General features: G+C 41.4%; 2 protein-coding genes across 2 annotated transcripts; one reads left to right on the plus strand and one right to left on the minus strand.

Moving 5' to 3' along the window:
• The first annotated feature begins 378 nt into the window (after nucleotides 1–378).
• On the plus strand, nucleotides 379–5540 carry LOC119742769 (hydroxyacyl-thioester dehydratase type 2, mitochondrial-like). Its single transcript, XM_038218940.1, has 4 exons — nucleotides 379–810; nucleotides 1622–1704; nucleotides 2353–2453; nucleotides 4649–5540. The coding sequence occupies exons 1-4, from the start codon at nucleotides 530–532 to the stop codon at nucleotides 4718–4720; spliced, it is 537 nt and encodes a 178-aa protein (XP_038074868.1). The 5' UTR covers nucleotides 379–529; the 3' UTR covers nucleotides 4721–5540.
• Nucleotides 5541–7472: 1932 nt separating this feature from the next.
• LOC119742777 (isthmin-like) lies at nucleotides 7473–19175 on the minus strand. Its single transcript, XM_038218950.1, has 5 exons — nucleotides 18300–19175; nucleotides 13640–14579; nucleotides 11083–11229; nucleotides 10648–10752; nucleotides 7473–10002 (listed from the first exon to the last, which is right to left on the minus strand). The coding sequence occupies exons 1-5, from the start codon at nucleotides 18453–18455 to the stop codon at nucleotides 9491–9493; spliced, it is 1860 nt and encodes a 619-aa protein (XP_038074878.1). The 5' UTR covers nucleotides 18456–19175; the 3' UTR covers nucleotides 7473–9490.
• Nucleotides 19176–20829: the final 1654 nt, after the last annotated feature.

A 20829-nucleotide genomic window follows, 5' to 3' on the forward strand; every position in this document is an offset into this window, starting at 1 on the left:
CGATACCGGAACTTACCGCAATTTATGAATAACGCCCTCTCTTGCTCATTTCATACTGCCTTCCACCTGTCCTCCTCGTGAAAAAAAAAAGACTTCTTCAAGTTGTCAAGAATCCAAACTCATGAAAAAGTAGGCCTACGAATAGTCTCGGGGGAAAACGTATGACTGCGGCATCTTTCAACAAAGTTTCTAATCGACACAAAAATGTTTTATCTACATGAATTTTGTAACCGGACTATTATAAATGAAGGACGCCCTCTATTTTCTATCCTGGAATTGAGCTATATTCTATTTTCGTATAGCTGGTGCCAATTTTGGTCTGCCGAATAAATGTTCACATTTTAGTGTTTATAAAAACGATATTACTACTATTTTTATGGTACATGTTTCAAATATCTTAAGAGGGAAACGCTTTGTAAAACACTACAAATTGTTGTCAACTATAAGTTGTCAACTACACGTTATTAAATAGATCATTTTGTAAACACACGAGACACGTGGGGGATAAATGCTTAGTGTAAGACTGTAAATGTGTAAAGAGGGAATGTATTGCTTCAAACGGTTCTCAATCATGTTGGTAATGTCAGGGAACTTTACAAGATTGATTTCAAGATCGCTGTGTTCTAGAACCCAGTCGGCACTTTGGTTTAAGGAGGGAGAATCGGCTTCGTTAACACAGATATTTTCATCGTCGGACGTCAGGAAGTTCGCCGATCTGACTGGCGACACGAACCCCATCCACATCAGCCCAGAATTTGCTAAAAACACTCGATTTGGACGGTGCATTGTGCATGGAATTCTTGTAAACGGGTCAGTATGTTATCATGGACGTATGAATGAACGAAAGACTTTCAGGAGTAATGAGATTTAATGGATATGGGAGGCTTATCACGCAGAGCCAGAGCCTAGTAAAAAAAAAAATAGTTAGAACTTGAAGCATCTACGTGTAGAGCAAGGAAAAGCTCTTTTCAATACCGCCCTCAATTTTCAATTGATGCCATTCAAAAATAAAAAGCAACCTCACACTCGCAGTTGTAAGTTCTCGGATGCGGCATTATGTCACTTCCCGTCACTGACCTTAACGACAACCTTGTGCTGCTGCTGGTGACGCATGTATTGGGTGAAAACAAATCTCGCCAAATTTAGCTTTGAGCGTGTGTGTTTGCGTGCTGAAGTTCTTCTGGTTGCTATTGTATGCCATTGTTTTCACCCAGTTTATTACTCGGTTTGCCACTGCCGGTCAAAGTACCCATGATGTCGGATCTGAGAATCAGTGCATGTACCTTCTGCTTTCATGTTCATTGCCATGACCCCCCCCCCCTCCCCCTGTAGCATCTTGTGTGTGTGAGATGAACCATGTTAGGAAGGCTATGTGCCAAGTACTGTGCTTTATTAACTAGCAAACATAAAGAGCTATTTTCTACTGATTAAGAAAAATCTACCTATGAAGAAAAATATCCGTCATCATATTCTCCACACAATGCAAAACATATCAAATCATAGGCCTATATCATTTGACCGAGTTTAAAACATAAACTAAGCATAGTTGAGGTCAAAGATGCAGTTCCTCACTGTTTGAATAAACAATAACCTTTGCTCCTTATGTTTCAAAAACATGCAGCTTGATCTCTGCACTGTTGGGTACAAAGCTGCCTGGTCCTGGATCCATAGTGTTGTCGCAGATGTGTGAATTTCCAGCACCTTGTAAGTTCTGCCAAATTGTAATTTTATTCTTGACAATTTGTAAGCTGTTGTCGCAGAGTTGACGTGAACCCTTTCCCTCCCCTAAGTATATGCAGTATTTCATCAGGTAGCCTGAATCACTAGTGTAGCTGGTCCCAAAGTGCACAGAATTCTATTCAACCGATTCAGAATTGCTATTCACTGAGTCTTTTCATGCATCTAGTGATTCCGGTTTACACAAGGGGCTGGATTTATCCCATTCGTTAGTGTTACAGGGTAATCCTATACAATAGCACTGCCTTGCTCACAAGTGACAGAATTGAGTCGGTCAGATGTCGAGTGAATCCGTCAGTTAGTCAGATAGGTACAAAGAAAACAAGTGGCTGGCCCTCTGAGACCAGCACAAAAATCTTCAATCATTTTACCCATCCTCTCTTTTATGCCCCCATCCGACCCCTCTGTATCATTTCTTCCCCAATCTACTATGTTTGTGGCCTGATCATGGAGCTTCTATGCACAGAAATGTTCTAAGCAGAAACGTTAATTGGCCAGTTGCAACGGCAGTAAGTTTTCGCGTGAACCCTGTTCAGATGTTGTATCGAGGCAATAACTGGTCAGTGCTCAGTGGTAGCCTCTAGCCAGTAGCTTGAATGTCTTTTGATATTGCAGTGTTCATAGATGAGGCAGTCACAGCCAAGATAACTGTTCTCAATATTGATCGTCGTCTGGTAACCTGCTCGGCTTCATGCATGGCCAGTGAGAGGAAAGAGGTAAGGGAAAGTTAGAAGGGTTCACATAAACATGCCGAGACAGGGGTTTATCGACAAGGGCTGCTCGGAGGTATGGAGTCAGAGGGATGGTTGAGACCTCCCTAGAAAGCTTTATATCTCCTTATAAAAAAGCAATGAGATAATGAAGAAAATATTGATATGACATTTGTTTTCTCCAAGGGGTTTATTAACCTTGTCACTGTATGATAACTATGTGCAATAGGGGCTGAATCACAAGGTTAAAGGGAAGATACAACATTTGCAAACATCAAAAAACGAAATGATCAAATTATCACGAAATACCTTACCAGATTGTTAGGGAACAGTCTAAAGCATCCTGTAAAATTGTGGTTTCTGGTGTGCTGACATTTGCAAGAATTTTTTTTTTTCAACGCTGGTTGGCCGACCAGCATTGGAGAAAACTGGCTTATTTTCAAAACTGCTCCTAATTTTTCATATTTAGTTATTCCGCATTTTCTTTGCACTTTATTATTACACACCTGTGATGAGGTACAAGCCTGCCAGACTGATTCTCTGACCTTACAATTCCCCAAAGCCTACAAATTGCTCCATTTCATCTTAAGTGGGGTCAGGGAACCAGACTTCAAGAAAATGATTGGTTTTCTTGATTTTTCCAGCATCTACAAGCCCAAAACATGAAACATTAACAATATTTGCTATCACATTTATTTTTTGCACATCCATTTATTTCTGAAAATTGCAGCAAAACCACATGTTGTACATTCCCTTTAAGTAATCATCCAGTGGAGTTGTAGGGTTCATTACAGTGTCTGGCAAGTATACTAAGATATAAGCAGATGCAATAGGAAACTAGAAAGCACTCAGAGAGCGCAAACCTCCGCCAAGGCTAAACAATTCCCTACCATATTGTTCCAATGTGGGACCCTTCGGTGGGGCATGAGAAATACCCTGATGGGAAACAACCAAGGCATTATGACCGTGAGTGTTGGAGGGCGCCACTATTGATATGCTTGTCAGTGCACCCACAAGACATACTCGCATAAATGGTGCAGAATCCTTAAAAAAAATCCTGGATGCAGACCCAGATCCGGATCACTTCCAAAATCTAATGGATTTCTACTTGTACCAAGGACTATCCCTACAAAAAATTTCATGCAAATCCGTCAATGACTTCTTGAGTTATGTTGTTAACAGACAAAGCAACCAATCAACCAACACGATGAAAATATAACCAGACAAACCAACCAACCAACCATTACGATGAAAACATAACCTCCTTGGCGGAGATAGTAAACCTGAGAAACTAGACAGGATTGTCTGAACATGTGGACTTGGGATTATGGGAAGGAATACGAAATTTTGACAAAATGGTATGCTGCATTTGTTATCTCATATTCTTACTGATTTGAAGTATTCAGTCAGCACAGCCTTGCCATACCGAGGCTTGGTTCCTGCTGCACAACCGGTAGGGCTGTGCCCAATATACCGAATGTTCAAATATTAGATCATCCAATGAATAGCATTTTTCCAATTCGAATACTCAAGCAAATGTTAGCGGTCTCGTGAAGATGAAGTGTAGCAGTGTATTTAACACAGTCCAAATTGACATGCTTGTGTGTTACTCCTGTAACCAGTAAGCAGCCTATTGCCTGGCCAAACCTATTCCTGATTCTGTGATTGATATTGATGACCAAGCTGTGATCTGCCATCTTCAATTTCACATTCGAGTCAGAGTGACTGGTAGGAATCCTTACTCGTGCATGGCCTTTTGCTAGCCCATCCTTCGAGCTCCTGGATAAACTTGGTGCCGAGATGAGTTGTTTGAAACTGAGAGATATACATGTACTTTAGTACATAATATTAACAAGTATTCATGTTCCAAAGACAAGTTTAATAGATTGCAGATAGACCAACATTCTGCTCAAAACTCGGGTCAATAGATGACATGTACTTTGGGGATTACATTCAATTTACAGTGACAAGATAATAAATAAGGGGTGTCGCTATTGAAAATATGATGAAGGATTAGAACAAGGTTTGAAGAAGTGGTTTTTCTGCTTGTCGTGATTAATTATTTCCCCGCAATAAAAAATGGAATTGTACAATCACCATTTATGACACTGTGCCACTGTTGATGTGAAATGAAAATCTTTTTTTAGTTTGCAAGTTATTAGTGATTTATCTCAGACAATCTCTACCTTTCCTCTCTGCAGGTGGTGTTGACAGGATCAGTTAAACTCCTTGTGCCTCGACGAAGACCTACATTATCGCCAGAGCAAAGATGACATCAGCTACAGACTAATTGGCTCTTTGTATTTTAAACAAAAAAGGAGTTTATTCTTGCAGTTGTTTTGAAAAGAACTTGGTGACACTATCTGTGTTGTCCAATATTGTTCTAACTCCCTCATCATTTAAGACTGTTTCCTGAATCATCACCCTAAATTGTAACTGGAAATCAAGGGCTTGAAGACAACTAAAAAAAGTAACAGTGACTAGGTTAAGTCTCTATTCAACAATAATGCAATATCACCCAAAACGTCTCGGTGGATGTTAAAAACTAAGATGTTTAGAGTTCCTGGGGAAAATCAACTGCTAAAACTTTGTAACACTTTTTGAGGACACTGACATTCTAAAGAAGTTAGTTTTCAGAGCATGGATGTTAACATCAACTGTCTGAAGTAAGGTCTTATACCTGTAGTGTAATACAACCTCAGGGTCTAGTACAACCCCCATTTGTACATCTTGCAATGTTCAGCGTCATAACTTATGCAGAAGCCAACAGATTCGACAGCAAGACTTAAAACGAATACCATGTTGGCTAAGCTGAACAGATGGTAGCGATGTGTTGGACCCTGTAGTTGGTTCTGGATCAGAGAGGGCGTTTAACCTCTAAGGTGTGAGCAGACAGTAAAACAGTACCGTCTGTTATCATAGCCGGTGAAGCAATGTAGTCAATTTTCAATAACTTGCCAACTTTCCGGAGTTATCTTTCCATATAACGAGGAAAATGATGTCAAAAATAATGTCCTTTGCAGATGACTGGTGTCTAACTGATAAATGGTTTAATCAAATAAAGAAGGCTACAATTCAAACGGATACAAGTTACGTGTTTTGTTAATTCCAATTGTGTACAGAAACTTCTTTGTTTGCCATGACGTCTTTCTTTTATAATGTCTAGCCCCAAACACAATTTTCAAACCATCGTTGAATATAATTGGGGCACAAGTGAATAGCACAAGTAGACTGACACATTTGTTTTTCTAATTTAAGAAAATTAAACCGAACTTTGCTGTCGAAGTACATGTGTGATTCTCATTCGATTTTCATCAGTTCGACGCACCAGCCCATCCACACGTGAACCGCGAGAAATTCTTATGGTTTCCAAGCCAGTTCATAGACTTGCGAAAGCATTGCTTATACATTTTTGTAATCGTTGGCGTTTCCAGGAAAAAAGAAAGGCTCATTGCTAGTCACATGCGACGTTCATTCCATGCATCTCTTGGTTTGTAACGAAGGTCTATACCTAAGCTCTTGCTCGGTGAAGTTTGGTTACTTGGAAAATTTTAAAAGGGCCCATGCAATGTAATTCTGTTTATGCAGTCCTTGAAAATGCACCTTTGAGTTTGAGTTCCATTTAACCTTATTTTCAATTTTCGTTTTGCCATTTTAAAGGGTATTTTGGTGCCTTTTCAGTTTTTATGCTAATGCAATTTCCTTATTGATGAGCACAAGTGTGATGTCATTTCAGACAGAAACCTCATGTTACAGTTATTTCAGCACCATAAGTTGCCAGAATTTTGGATATTTTGCTGTTGTAAATTTTCTTTTCTTTGCTGATTCGTTGTTCCGTACAGTACATGGGAGTAAGCCAGTGAGCAAACTTTTCTCACAAATGTTTTCAATGAGCAAAAGTTTTGGGTTCACATTTTGAACACCAAGCCACGAAGCTGAACATGTGTTCCTAAAATGGCATCACAGCAACTGCGCCCTCAGTTGTCCAGAAAAGCTTGTGAATGTTTAAAAACAAATAAGGGATGTCATACATTTGTCATACATTTTAAGAGGAGAAAGTTGCACAGAACATGTTCCCAAGAAAAAGTCATTGCAAGGACCCTTTAAATTAATACTAAGCAGATTCAGAGAACGGGGCTCAGATAATGTTGTCATCTGTTGGCAAAAGTGAAAGGTACCGTGAAAGGTACCGTCACCTACTTTTCGTTTGAAACGACACAAGTGCTCCAAATTTTAAGTAGGTGAATAACAACTAACCTGTTGAACTTGAAGTTACAGCTCGGGGGTAGCCCGGCTATACATTTTAGCGTATACATGTACATGTACACAATATTTTGGCTCTCGCAACTGGATTCCCTTGCCAACGCACGTAAAATAAGATTGCCCACGGGCACACTTTTTAAACCCCCTCTCAATTTTTGTTTTCTTCCGAACGATAATATTTCTGTGGTGGAATAATTTCACAGGTATTTGGTACTATCGCTATCTTCAATTAGAGCAAGGTTTTTCTCTGACATTAAATTGACAGATCCGTTTCCAGGTTTTGTTCCCACGTGCCTTTAACACATGATGAATTCTTTGGTAGTCGGTCATTGCAAGGAAACCTTTCTCTTGTGGAGAGATGTATCAACATCATAATACTCCAATTATATGTTTTGATACTACAATATTAACCCTAGTTTACAAGCCCTTCTTCCCTGAGGCCATAGATCTCATTCCAATAAAATACCAGTTTTATCCGACAAACACCACAAACCTGCGTGTGGTTTTTCCTGAGGCGATGATCAGATTTCATGTTTGCGTTGCGGTTTTTGAATCTCAGTTTCGTGTTTTATTAGTAAATTGAATCATTATGGCAAATATTGTTTCACATAAAATTAATTTATATGGACAAGACATTTTGGTTCAAGAGTCTAAAATTTACCTTTAAACCGTTTGTAAAAAAAAAAAATGAACTATACAACTTCAAAGTTGTGGTTTATTTTCTGTCTTGGGTAAGCGTTTACCTTTTCCACAAAAAAAAAATATTTGTTATGAGTTATGACGAATAATCGAGACGTTTCTATACATGTATATGAAAATAGTATAGACCCCTAAATGCATTTTTTATTATCTGAAAGTTTATTGAGATTACGATTTCATATCGTGTTGTCATTCAGATATTCCGTTCACGGTAATACCATTTTATTGAATGCCAGGGATACATTCAGATTTTTGTTAAAACACGGGATAGTGATCATGATACTGCACAACGGATATCACGATGAACTAAAGATAGGTCTTAAATTTAGATGGGCAATCAGATGCATGAACCAATGACAACCAGTATACATGTACTTGGCGTCAAGTGTGTAACTGGCCTATAAGACTTTAATGCCCCGTGAAGGCTCAGTAGGGCGGTTACAGGAATCATTACGAAGAATAACACGGGCGCAGTATGGGTCACGATAACCGTGACATTCTCATATCACCACGGTGTCTCCCAGCCTCGTTCCCGGGATCTACTTTCAACCTCGAGACAATAGTAAACCCAGTATCTGATTTGAAGGAATGGATTCACATCGTGTAGGCCTACTTGGTGACTTTATTTCCAACGTGCATTTCGTGTTTTAACGTTCATTGTCAAAATTACGTCCAATCTCCACACACATAAACCATCTTTCCTTTCCGTTTTACTTATTATCACATTCAGTGAAATACTTCATGTTGGATGGGTAAGATTACCTAGCATTACAACTTTGAGAAAAGAATCTTGTTTTCCGATCTCACGCAACGAGAATAGGATTTCTGTGCGGGCAGTTGCTGTCATGTCACCATGCTGTTTTGAGTTTTCCCCGAAAAAAGGACCATTTAAAATGCTGTTTTTCTGGCAATGTACTTTTGAATGAGACATCCAACTAAAAATAACATCGTCCACGTTTATTTAAGAAATTATCAATTTCGAATTTCGAATGCGGCTCGACAGTAACGCAAGCAAATCTTTTTAGGCGCAAACACAACACAAAACAAAACCCTTTGTCGAAGGGTTGAAGACGCCAAAAACGGGAAACTTAGGGGTTTTTTTCATGAAAATACAACATTAAAATTTAAACTCGTTAGGAGGAAATAAATTGGATTTGTTGATGAGCACCGTGGACAGCAACTTTAACGCGGGTCTTTAACAACTTCTACGCACACTGCGTTTGTACGCTATAGCGACTTTAATACGAAAATAGTTTTAGGAAATTATGAGTTCCAAAAAATATGTTCCAATGAGGAGTTTAATCTGTACAATGCAATATGGATTATGAAACTGTGGCTACCAAAGAGAGAACGACGAAGTGTTGCCTTAACACAAGGCCTATAGTGATGATCTTCAGCAGACGGTCATGGTTTGGGCATTTCTGTGAAAGACCAGCAAAATGATTACAAAGTTCAAATAAACTACGGGGTGCCATTTGACCTGTTAATAATGTCTTAATAAATAGAAAATATATAGTCTTCAAGATGTCCCTGAGAAATTTATACAATACAGAATTCTAGCACTGTACACGTAATACATTGCCCAAGACATTGCCCATCATATCAAGGAACAAGGATACCCTTTCGAGGTTTCCAAAACACAAGTGCTGCCTCTCAGCGCATGCCCGGGTATTAGTTCTGGTATTATAGGTGAGGTACGCGGTTCCAAGTTTGTTGTGGTATGAATTCTACCTATGTAACTGTTATTGCAGCTTAGTCCGGTGATGATACGGTCAAAATGTCATTGCCCTCCTAGACCAGCGGGACTGAGCGGTCGACGCACCGGTTCCATGCCCCGTGGTCAACCCACAGACGGTTCCGAGTTAGTACAAGGATTTCAGGGGAACCTTGGCTCCCCTAGGCGATTTTTGGCGGTAGATTTTAACGGGCATCCAAGGTTCGATGAATGATGTACAACTCCGGTATGTTGCCCGGAGGCTTCTTCAATAATCGGACATGTCTATGAGGCATTGGTCGACCCTCGTTGTAAAAATGTGCGAGCTTTTTGAGGACTTTCACCTTTGCTGGTTGTGACGCCCTTCTCAGAAATTCTTGGCCTCTTGAAACAAACGGTAGAATTCGGCCTGATCCGGAAGCTCCCTACACTCCCGCATGTTATTCGGGTGCCTGACTTTATTGTACTTGGTCCAGTCTCCCTTGCAGATAATCCAGGGCATGATGTCGATCTTGTAGTGGAGTTCAGGCGAGATCTCAGCGCTGATGAGTTGTGGGGTACCCGCCCCAGACCCCCTTGTGATCAGCCGCAGGTTCTCGTCGTAGCAGCATTGCTGCGCCGCCAGGCTGGTACTGTGCGGTGATAGTAAAGATATGATACAGTACGAGGCCGTGGGCTTATACACATCCAGCCTAGCATCCTCACCACTCGTGTCCATCCAACGGAACATTTGGCGCTTCTGCCGGTCCCATATAGCGTTGTTACGCTGGAGGTTTGTGGGGTAGAAACATGGGCAGTTGGGTAGGTCTTGAAGTCGAGATAGGTAGGAGAGAAGCGTCTCGCTGCGACACCCCATCCACTCCTCGCAACTGTCTGTATCTGATCAAACAACAACATAATGACACATTATTTTGGATATTAAGATAAGGATTTTATATAACTCATTTGTGTTGTTTAAAATAAAAGCAAGTTCGCATGCAGTATAGGGCCTGTTATGATCTTTCTGATTGAAACATACCGGCTTTCACATAAGATCTATTTCTATTTTGGGGGGAGTAATTAGGGTTTATGTACATGTATCAAACCAAATAAAGACTTCTTGTAAAATAATCTGAGGCAAATCAAGCAACACAATGTTCACTTTTGCCAAATGTGGAAGTACTAACATCATTTTGCTTTTGTGCATATTTTTTATTTGAAGCGAAAACAAAATTGTTCAAAATCTTAATTAGGGTGCATTACATCAATTCCTTTGATGTTTCAGTTAAATGGATATCATACATTTTGAGAAAACAAAGTAGGCCTAAAACGTGTTTTGGGGGGATTTTTGTTTTTAAACACGATCTTCAATGTTAGTGTTCTTCCAAATGATACCATTTCGAGAGGAGTAATTTCACAGGGTACAATACCAGTCCTATCTTCACTTTGAGCAAAGTTTCTGTCATTAAACCACTGGATACTTTTCAGAGTAATAGCAAATGATCCTACGTGGTTTTAACGGCCAGGAGTCTGCACGATTCTTACCGAAGTTGTTTGGGTCTAAGACTGTCTCCAAGTACTCCGAATCAACAGAAGGTGGTTGAGGTCTCTCGACTGCAGCATCTGGGCGAGATTCACTTTTCCCTCCACCTGTTGTGCACATAATAATTGTGTGACTTGCGCTGTCGTTAATTTAATACATGCACATTAAAGAAAATAAACGTATCGCTACATAAAAAAATTCCTTTCGTTGAATTTTTTTTTAAGGAGGGATGTAGCGGGCGGCAAAAATTGACTCCCAAATTTACAAGAATATGGAATGGAGTTACATCGTACTTGAAGACGATAATGAATACTGTCAATGTGTATCATGTCATGCACCAACTCCAGGATATTTTATGGAACATGTTGCCCTTTACAAAATGATGCAATTATGATAACCTCCTTACACATTTATACCAAACGTGATGGTGTACATACGTGGGCATGCCTGTTGGTTGCAGTCCTTAGATTCCGTTGCCATACAAGAGAAGCCACAGGACCGAGACCTCTCTGATCTACCGCCCCCACACGACGCTGAGCAGGAGGACCATTCAGTCCACGTCCCAATCGTCTCCTCGGGGTCATCTGTCAATCGGAATTAATTTAGAAATGAATGAAGGACGAATGGGAAATGTCACCACATGGCAAGAAATGTTTGTAAATTTTGGACTTGGCAAGTTAGACTGGGTACCAGTCTTTCACTACATCATTACCCGGTGCCTATTGTGGAGTATATGAATGTATATCCCATGCACTTAATTTTATTAATTAATCTTTAAAATCTTATTGGCAGCCCTATCCAGCACCCAGGTATTCCGAGTATACCTCACACGAACGCATTACATTGAATGCAGCGCGCGTGAGGTGTGCTCAGAATGTCATGGGTAGCGCTGCCAATATTGCCAAGACTGGACTTGATTCATCATGTTGATAGCAACCTCGCTTGTCACGGACCGGCTGCTTTTTAAGGGGAATACAAAAAATACAAAGCCACTCTTGGACCGCACCAAGACTAGTGCGCAAATATATCATACGTACCCATATGTCATACGTACATGAATTATTAACTCGCTTATCTCATTGACAGAAACTTAACTATCATGCTTCCACCATTATATTCATGTTCCCTGTATCCAATAACAGTACTGAATGATAATGTTTTTTTGTGAAAAAAGGAACCCGACTTTTTCTCCTTCCAGCCTCGCTTTGGTTACCTTGATCTGAATGGGAAAAAATCAAATGGCTGCAACATGATAATGGTCTATTGGGTCATATTATGGCGCCCCCATTCCGTTTCGAAATTTTGCAAAAGTTCACCCGGCGTTCCCCTACCTTCATTAAAAACCCAACCGACCGCACATGCACGAGGCCTGCCGTTTCCGTTTCCATAATTTCCTAGAGACTGACACTGGACCGGCTCGAAGACATCGGTGGTGCCCTCACGACCCACAGGGTTACAGGATCGATGATGATGGTCATTTTTGTCATCCAGACAGCTGAGTACTGTCATCGGGTCAAAATAATTCTCCTTGATCCACGGTATTCTTTTCCCGCCATAGAAATGGGTCATGCACTGACCGCAATGCTTATACTGATAATCTCGTACGTTATCGGCCATTGCAATCCAACCCAATCCTTCCCATGCCCAATATTGGTTTCAGAAACCATCAGCATATTGTAATCCTCATTGCCAAAGTCCTACAGACAGCTGATTGTTGTCAAATTTTGAAATGATGGGTGATCCGTCATCGCATTCCATAACGCCCGCTTATCGCGTGAAGAGTTAATGGAGTCTTGATTCGCTAGCTGATGGTTCTAGTGGGAGGCCTATTAGCCGTGTTGGCCCTCGCCATGGGGAGAAGTCACGCTGTACTTTTCATGCATTCTTCGGCATCTGCTCATGCCACACGTTTACCATTCACTTTTCCCCAGCATTTTAGATGCATGTGCTCGAAGGATTTATTTTTAAAAACTGAGAGGTACGCGTACTTGATTACATTCGACATGAACCACAGTATGGATATAGATACATGGTAGTGCTCAAACTTAATAAACTCTTAAAAGTCCTGGATCAGATTCGACACAAACTGATACTCCTCTGGGTCACGTTTCTGGGCCATTTAACCATGTAAGGTGTTATTCTGCCGCAAAAAATAGTAATTTTAACCGGGAAAAGTGTCATTTTTCACAAGAAAACAAGCTCGATTGGATCTCGGAAGCTGCGGGCCAACGAATTCGTGTCCATACGCGAGTCACGTGATTGTTTTGGGATGTAGTGTTTTGAGTTTAAAAAAAAATCAGGTTTTTGACCCCAATCATCCCATGATGACCTCTGACCCCAGCTTGGTCATGTGACATGTTGGGGCTGGGCTACTGATACGTTTGACCAAGTTTGGTTGAAATCGGTCAAAATATGTAGGAGCAATGGACAATGTCAACGTTTGTGACTGACTGACGGACGGACGGGCGTCCGGACGTCCTACTCAACGGGAAGGACAGACGCCGGACATCCCAGCCAGAATTGTTGTCTCATTGTCCCTATTTCTAAATATTTTTCTTCTGGGGTACCCCTTTTTCTAAAGATTTCACTTGCAGGGTAGGTCGATGAATGGACAGGTACCCCGCAAGTGGTCCGTGGTAAGCACGGACGGACGGACGGAGAGACATGATGATTTGTTGAGCTGCTACCCGCAGCTAAAACTATCATTTTGACCCAGAGGAGTGTCTGGTCAAATCTGTCCCGGATTGCAGGTCAAATTTGACCCGAATTGTGGCCCGTGTATTTTAAGACTGTAATTGACTGAGCAGCGAGATGTTGATATTCTTCGTGTGGACCTATATACAGGCCTACATTGCTTGTGATTTTCGATTAAAAAAACCTTTTAAAGTTTCTCTACGGGTTTTATTTCCACTGCTACAAGATAGCCAATTGCTGCAGGGGGTTTCTTCCATGTCTTTTATGAATTGGAAGACTGTCTGTGCGTCGTTCCCTTACCTGGTTCGAAGTTAATGGCATCCGGGTCAGGTAGTCGACGTAGTGTGACAAACTCGAAGGAGTAGTAACTATCTTGGTCATCATCGTCAGGCCCACCCAAATCTGGTTCCTCCTCTGATTGGGAAGGCTCCTCGTCAATCTTGCTGGTTGGTGGGATCAAGACGTTGTCATGGTCTGTCTCGCCTTCCGGTCGAGGCGCTCCCTCCCCATCGTGTCGACGCGAATCTGGTGTCGCGGGCGTGCCCACAATATCATCCCGTAGATCCATAGATATAACGACGTCTTCGTGTTTGGCGTCTTCCCCGTTCAAGATCTCGATGGTGATTTCTATGTCCGGGTTGGGCGTGCCAAGATTAACCGGTCCCATCTGTGGGTTTGCCCCTGTCACCAGCTCCGCTAAGCGATCCAGGGAGTGCGACTTGCTTTCTGCTGAAGAGGTGTCTTTCTTGCTCCTGTCAATGGAAAGTCCTTTGGAATCTTCGTCCTCTTCGTCCTCCTCATCATCATCATCGTCTTCAGCATCCTCGAAGTAATCGTAGGTATAATAGTCATCCGTATCTATCTCACCGGAGGTTGGCAGTGAGGGAGGAAGTGCCTGCTCGTTCCAAAGTTGCTCCCATGTTTTCATACCATCTCCATCACTTTCAGCTAAGAGTTTTGGCTTCGCTGTTCTCGTCTGAACCGTCCTCAAACGAGAGGAACTCCTCTTTCCGCTGAAGACGCCGTATCTCCTGTTGGGCACCGCCCCTTCTTTGTGAGTTTTCGGCAGTCCTTCATCTGCAAGGATGTCTTGCAGTGACCCTGTTTTATTGAGTTTGTGTATACCCGTTCTTTTCTCTTGGTCTTCTCTTGAGACCAACTCAGCCACTCGACCTGATGTCTTCCCAGTACCCGTATCAGAACGTGATGAAACAACTCTACCTGATGAAATGTCAAGACCCTGTAAAAAAAAAAATCGAAAAAGTATTAACTTTCTTAGCCTGCAAAATAGAAAATCGGTGTACCAGCATGGGGATCAAGTACATGTGTACTATATTCTCATGTTGAACATTTGAAATAAATGAACACGTTGATTTAAGTTTATCTGTCATCATATAGCGAAGAAGCAGTATACACTGCACATAAGCTGTTCTCAATTCAGCAGGCCAGGTCAAAGCAACTTTATGTATTTCGTAGGTCACAATTTTTCTCCAATATATCTGTATCTGAATTTAACAAACACTTAAATTGCCGGGGAGGTATGATACATGTCTTAAGGGAGTGAGGGTGTGTCTCTTCCCTAACCAAAACAAACACTATGTCAGAGTTCACTGAACTTGACCAGAAGTCCCACATGATCTGTGGACTTCCCTTGAGCCCATCAGTTTTGGATGATGCAAAAGTGATTGACAGCTCCCTCCCCGGCGAACACGACACGAACAGAACTGCGCCCATTGTTGCATTGTACGCCACTCATTCAATTTTGGCAACAGGTGGAATAATTATTGTGCTTTGTGAAAGGGTACAATAATTCTGAATGGGAACTTGGTGGCACACAATTATATTCGGACCAACCCCTTTTCACAATGGCAACGTACAGAGTCCACACTATTCGGCTTGACTGACAGCAAGCTTAAGCCATCTGACGTGCTGATTCGCTCATCAGCCTTGCCATCATAGCGATAATTCGACAATATCAATCATTTGAGAAAAAAATAACCATTGAAGCACCACAACGGTCATTCTAATATTTCTTCCTCTATGTTCCAACTCTGCAACAAAATTGGTGTATTCATCTCGTGGCCAATGGAGCCATGCTCGACCTTAAAGGGGAATATCGACCACTAAATTTCTGAGAGGCTGTTATGAAAAACCTTATTTTGTGTTAAGAAGCCGACTTCTGAAACAAGTCCGGACGGTGCAACAAGTCAGAACAGAAAATGCTGTAGCGCAAAAAGGGCTACACCATAGACTTATGCACAAACTAAATGCTAGTCAATGTTATATTGCGCATGCACTATTTTTGTTGAGCATGTGCTATACACGACGCAAGGCGTGAGTCGGCCAGTCACAATCGTGCAGCAAAAGTCTCCATGAGAACGGCGAAAGTTGATTTTTCATTTCCATCAGGTTAATACCACTACACTCTACAGCTTGTTCTATAATTTTTTGACATTCTGAATCACTGAAAATAAAGAGTTTTTCGCGCTCTGGCTTGCTTCCCCCCCCCCCCCCCAATAAAGTCAAGGAGCCAAGGCGATTATCACACGAAACAGGGTTTGATAGTCATGAGCGATTTGGCAGTAAATCACACGCAGTGTATATTAACTCCGATTGAAAGAAAAATATCGTCATGATATCTGATGATTTGCCGTACAGTGTCGAACGGCAATCGTAACGAAGCTTTTACACCACGTCAATACTTAATGCACACATTGAGGGATATCTATATCGCGGCATCTACCAAAGGAAGATGATAAACAGCTGTTTGTATGACCATTTACTGCAAAGTAAACAATCGTGATTTCACACGCAAATTAAAATGACAAGGCTCTATTTGCATTTCAAGACCAACTCAAGTCATTTCCCCCTGAACTTCGATCGTCCTGCTTTTGGGGAATACACACGGAGCACGTGGGCGAAGCAGAGCAGGTTTTGCTGACGGCTCAAAAAAACATAGTGCCCGGCGCCGAACCATTGAAATTCTTGGTAGTTTCAAAGGAATTAAACAATGCCATTTGACGGCGCGATCAAAGCAGGCAAGTCTTTGATGTCCGTATCGATTTACCCGTCGGTATCTAACGAGGTAAACTATGAGACGATAAACATTAGATGGGAACGGTTCTCGGGAGAGATGAAGGGTTTTACGTTATGAAGGTTGGTGGATAAACGGCCTTCTGAATTCACGACCTGGGCCAAGAACCCCCGACTGACCCACCCGGCATTTATGAGTCTGACCAGACCTTGCAGATTTCTGCCGACACGGTCTTCAACCTTGTTGTGTTCGGTTCGCGGATGATGCACCGAGGCGAAGATTTCATTTTTTTTATATGTTAAAAAAATACTTCAATACATTATGGCAATTTGAAAGTTTCGGGAAACAAATTTGGAAGTGCAGTTCACCACAGTTTGACAATCGATTCACGGATCGTTTATGTTGTTACTTCATTGCTTAATCAAATCATTGCAAATCGATGGTTTGGGAAAAAAACATAATTCTGATGAGTCATACTAGTACTATGGTAAAGTCTAATGATCCATATAAACATGAAAAAGAAATCAAACAAAAATCAGACGAGCATAACAGGGAATCAAATATTGTTTAATGTAAACAATGAGTATGCCCTTACAATTATTTACCTTTTCGGACATCCCAGTCAGATGGAGTTGTGGGGTGGTAGCATTGTGTTCCAATTATCCCTTTTTCTAAACATTCTCTTCTGGGGTGATGTTTTTCTATTGTTAAAATAGTGGGGAGATGTGTTCTGAAAGGAACATCACCCCACAAGTACCTTATGGTAAGAACTTTAAAATATGTAGTTTTAAAAGAGTAGAAAAGTGTGTCTTTTTCAAACTGGAAATCTTCATTTAATTAAGACTGAACTTCTGTTGAGAAAGCACGCATCAACTGTTAACACCCCCACAAAAAAAAACGATCTTCTTCCACAAAATAGCAAAGTTGCCTTTTGACAACACCAAACAACTCATCCGTAAATGTTTTCGACATTCTAATTTTGTGACAGGTAGAGTTTATGAAAATATCCCCAAGGACGTTGTAGCTTTGTTGACAACACCACTCTGCAATGCAATTCGGAAGTTCGGAATAAAAAAAAGCTGTCGTCAGGCAGTCGATTTATGACATGAAGGCCATGTCATTACAAGTTTTGTGAAAAGGGCACCCCCCCCCCAAAAAAAAAAACCAAGACAGCTTCCCCCTCATATCAACAAATAAAAGCCATTTATTTCATAATCGTTTTCACTTAGGTTCTGACGAAGAATCTATAGGTTAGCTGAGACATATCTGGTCTAATGATAAACGGGGCTTAACTTGATTTTCTGATTCAAGTGCATTTTTTGAAAGTCAGGGAGCACACATCTACGTGGCTGCGCATTGTGGGAAGTCGCAGCCAATAATTCTCCAGCCTACCTCTCTGTCTGTACGATGTCGGCATGTATGATGTAGAAAGGATATTATTACGTCGATAGCTGTTACGTTCACATTATGCTCGGACGTGGACATGATGTGCCTTCCAATGCCGAAATTGGGAAATCAAAACAAATCAACAAACAAAACAAAACAACTAATCAAAACAAAAGAACTAACGTTAAACAATACACACACTTAATGTGGACATGAAAATAATGCCGTTTGATGACCATTTCATTCTCATAAGACTCTGGCAACTAATTTAACATTTAAACAATCATGGCAATACAGTCTTAAAACCTCTTAACTTAAGTTAAGAGGTTTTAAGACTGTATGCCTAAAATGTTAAATAGTTGCCAGAGTGAAAACTTGTTTATTTTCATACAATAAAACAGAAGAGTTAATAAATGTATTGTGAATAGCCGCAACTGCGTAATTAATGGGTGTGAACGAAAAACAATAAAAAGAGGACGCAAATAGTCATTGAAAACCCGAAGTGCCCCTTAAAACAATATACCAATCTAATGCACCTACCTCGGCAAAGGAGATGCACATGAAAAGCGTTAAAAGACAGAAGATCACCCGTAGTTGTGTACTCCTCACACGCGTTATAATGTATTCCACGGAAGACATGCTGATGATGCGGGGAGACTGGCGTAAGAAACTGAACCAACTCGTCAACTTGCCCATGACGATATCAGAATGAATGGCGAGCTGACACGGTACGGGTACGCACGTCTGTGTCGCGGGGGCAAACCTCAATAATGCAAGTTCAATGCGCGTTGGCAATCTCTTGTCCTGCGGGCATCTGACCGAAAAGAAGGCACGGTAACTTCCACTTTGTTCACGGCGCTGCCTCAATAACGTGGATTCCACGGTTTTGAAAAGAGCTCGCTCGTTGTTTGTCTAACTTGTCGCTGGTGTATTCACAACAACCGTTGATGTTGATGTTCCTGGGGAAGGATTTGATAAATGAACTTGGCAGAGTGTGAAAATGTATCCCAGCCGGCGCGTTGGCGCTCGCTATGCAACTGACCGGGCCCATGCAGCCAATCCTGGATCACGCCTGAGCGCCAAGTGGCTGATGTTGGTGATGCATGGCGACACGCAGTACTCCGGCAAAGTTTGACGATGCATCAAATCTCGCGGGAAAATAACCACTCCGATGTTTCGCAGGGATACCCCGCTCCATACGAGCCCCAATAAAGGATCACTTCACTTTACTTATCGTGAACTGTAAATATTTACGTGTATTCTCATTTTTATCTCTTGGTTGTTTCTTCCGAGGTAATTCCAGGGTGATTATCTTTCGAATTGCTGTAAAAGTCGACTGACATTGCTCTATCGATGCGGTTATCGTCTGAAATGCACGTTATCGTGCGCCACGGGTTTTTATGACCGTTAATATAGCCACCGCAAACTTCAATTTACGGTGATTACTGCGAGAGCGTTGCTTTCTCAGTAATGGACGCCAAGCTGTCAAGTGTCAAAGAACATCCTGGTATAAGTGACGCCACACTGGTGGCAGGCACAGTCAGACGTATTTTTTTGCCGAAAACCCAAATTCGTAATAAAAACAATACACGAATACAGGTATTCGTGAGTTTGTATTCGATGTTATTTCTTTTGTCAGAGTGCAGACAACCACACATGGAACTACAACTAGCATGCTATGTGTATTGCGAATCTTGATTTTTGGCGCTTGGAGGGCATTTGTTTTATAGTTACACAATTAATATTTATGATGTGTCCCCATGATAAGTGTTAACACGCAGTCCAACTTATGATTATTTTTTCTTACACATTTTGACAAATATAATTGGAACAATAAAATTGGCCCGCTTTTGTTCAATTGTATTTTCTTGAAATACAAGGATTTGGCATTTGCTATAAGATTGTGAGTTTATCAAGAAAGATCTTATCTAGAGAAGTTCATTATTTGTGAAAGTTTCCGGACGGGAGAAACTCACACAAAAGGATGGGGTCTGCCACTTCATCTACAACATTGTGCACTATGGATGCGAACAGGGATCACACGAAGTGAGAGTGTAGAGAACGTACTATAACATCACGAAGTAAAGGGCGCGGCGAGGCTGTCAGGGTTCGATAATGAACTATTATACTCGGCCGGAAACAGAAGTTTGGAATAGTGACGATGTTGCAGTAACCATTTTCTGGTGCGTCCGGGGACCGTTTCTTCCCCGCCCCCAAAGGCGATTTTAAAAAATATATATATTTGACCTTGGAAAGATTTGAGACGACTGCTATAGCTGTAGTCTACTCATCCTTATCCCCTCCACATTGGGATTCATGAAATGAAACAAAAGGAGAAAGAGAAGAAATAGCTCCCGGCGTCAATGGGGTCCACCCCATCCCAGCAACATCTTCTTGGCCCTCCGAAAATAGGTTCTTCTAGTTATAGATCCATTTATGAATCTGATGTACCCAGCACGATAAGTGACAGAGGGATACCCCCCCCCCATTGTCCATATACCCTATACACACGCTAGACTATTATTTACCTAGCAACCCCCCCCCCCCCCCCCGATATCTCAAAAGAATTCCTGAGATTCTGGTAACACAATGACCAACACAAAAGAGGGGGGTTCCCCCTGTCACATATGTTGAAGTACATAGGTATCGGTGTCGTGGTTCAAGAAACGAGGAGGTCTATAGTCTTTTGCATTTGGTAAAAGTCTCACGGATCTAACTTTCTCGCGATCAGGTCACGAATTTTGTTTTAAAGGTAGCTATCATTACATCAGTTTCTGTCGAGAAAAGAGATCGTCATCACACGGCAGTAAAACGCCTGTCTCTTGAGTCTACTTTGTGCATTTGAGGAAAAAGCACAGATTTAAAAGGTTACCCTCACTTCCCCTAGAGATCTCACGACCAGCCATCAATTTATGCTTCGCGATTGTGGGCTCACTTTAGGTCCTGTCATCTGATTTATGTTTTTGTTTTAATGTCAAAGATAAAAATGTTTATGACACTTTTCCCCTCCAAGCACGGATACAGTTGTTACTGTATGGGGATACAATCTAGTTTCTTCAGATAGTTCTCT

The sequence above is a fragment of the Patiria miniata genome, unplaced genomic scaffold (assembly GCF_015706575.1).
Source record: "Patiria miniata isolate m_02_andy unplaced genomic scaffold, ASM1570657v1 HiC_scaffold_11, whole genome shotgun sequence".
In the NCBI taxonomy this organism is placed as follows: Eukaryota; Metazoa; Echinodermata; class Asteroidea; order Valvatida; family Asterinidae; genus Patiria; species Patiria miniata.

Bases quoted from the DNA above. Each gene is read 5' to 3' on its own strand.
- LOC119742769 (XM_038218940.1), top strand. From the start codon at position 530: ATGTGTAAAGAGGGAATGTATTGCTTCAAACGGTTCTCAATCATGTTG. The intron at 811-1,621 runs GTCAGTATGTTA...AAAAACATGCAG, and splicing joins CATGGAATTCTTGTAAACGG to CTTGATCTCTGCACTGTTGG. The intron at 1,705-2,352 runs GTAAGTTCTGCC...TTGATATTGCAG, and splicing joins GTGTGAATTTCCAGCACCTT to TGTTCATAGATGAGGCAGTC.
- LOC119742777 (XM_038218950.1), bottom strand. From the start codon at position 18,455: ATGGGCAAGTTGACGAGTTGGTTCAGTTTCTTACGCCAGTCTCCCCGC. The intron at 14,580-18,299 runs GTAGGTGCATTA...TTTTTTTTACAG, and splicing joins TGTGCATCTCCTTTGCCGAG to GGTCTTGACATTTCATCAGG. The intron at 10,003-10,647 runs GTAAGAATCGTG...TTGTTTGATCAG, and splicing joins CTTAGACCCAAACAACTTCG to ATACAGACAGTTGCGAGGAG.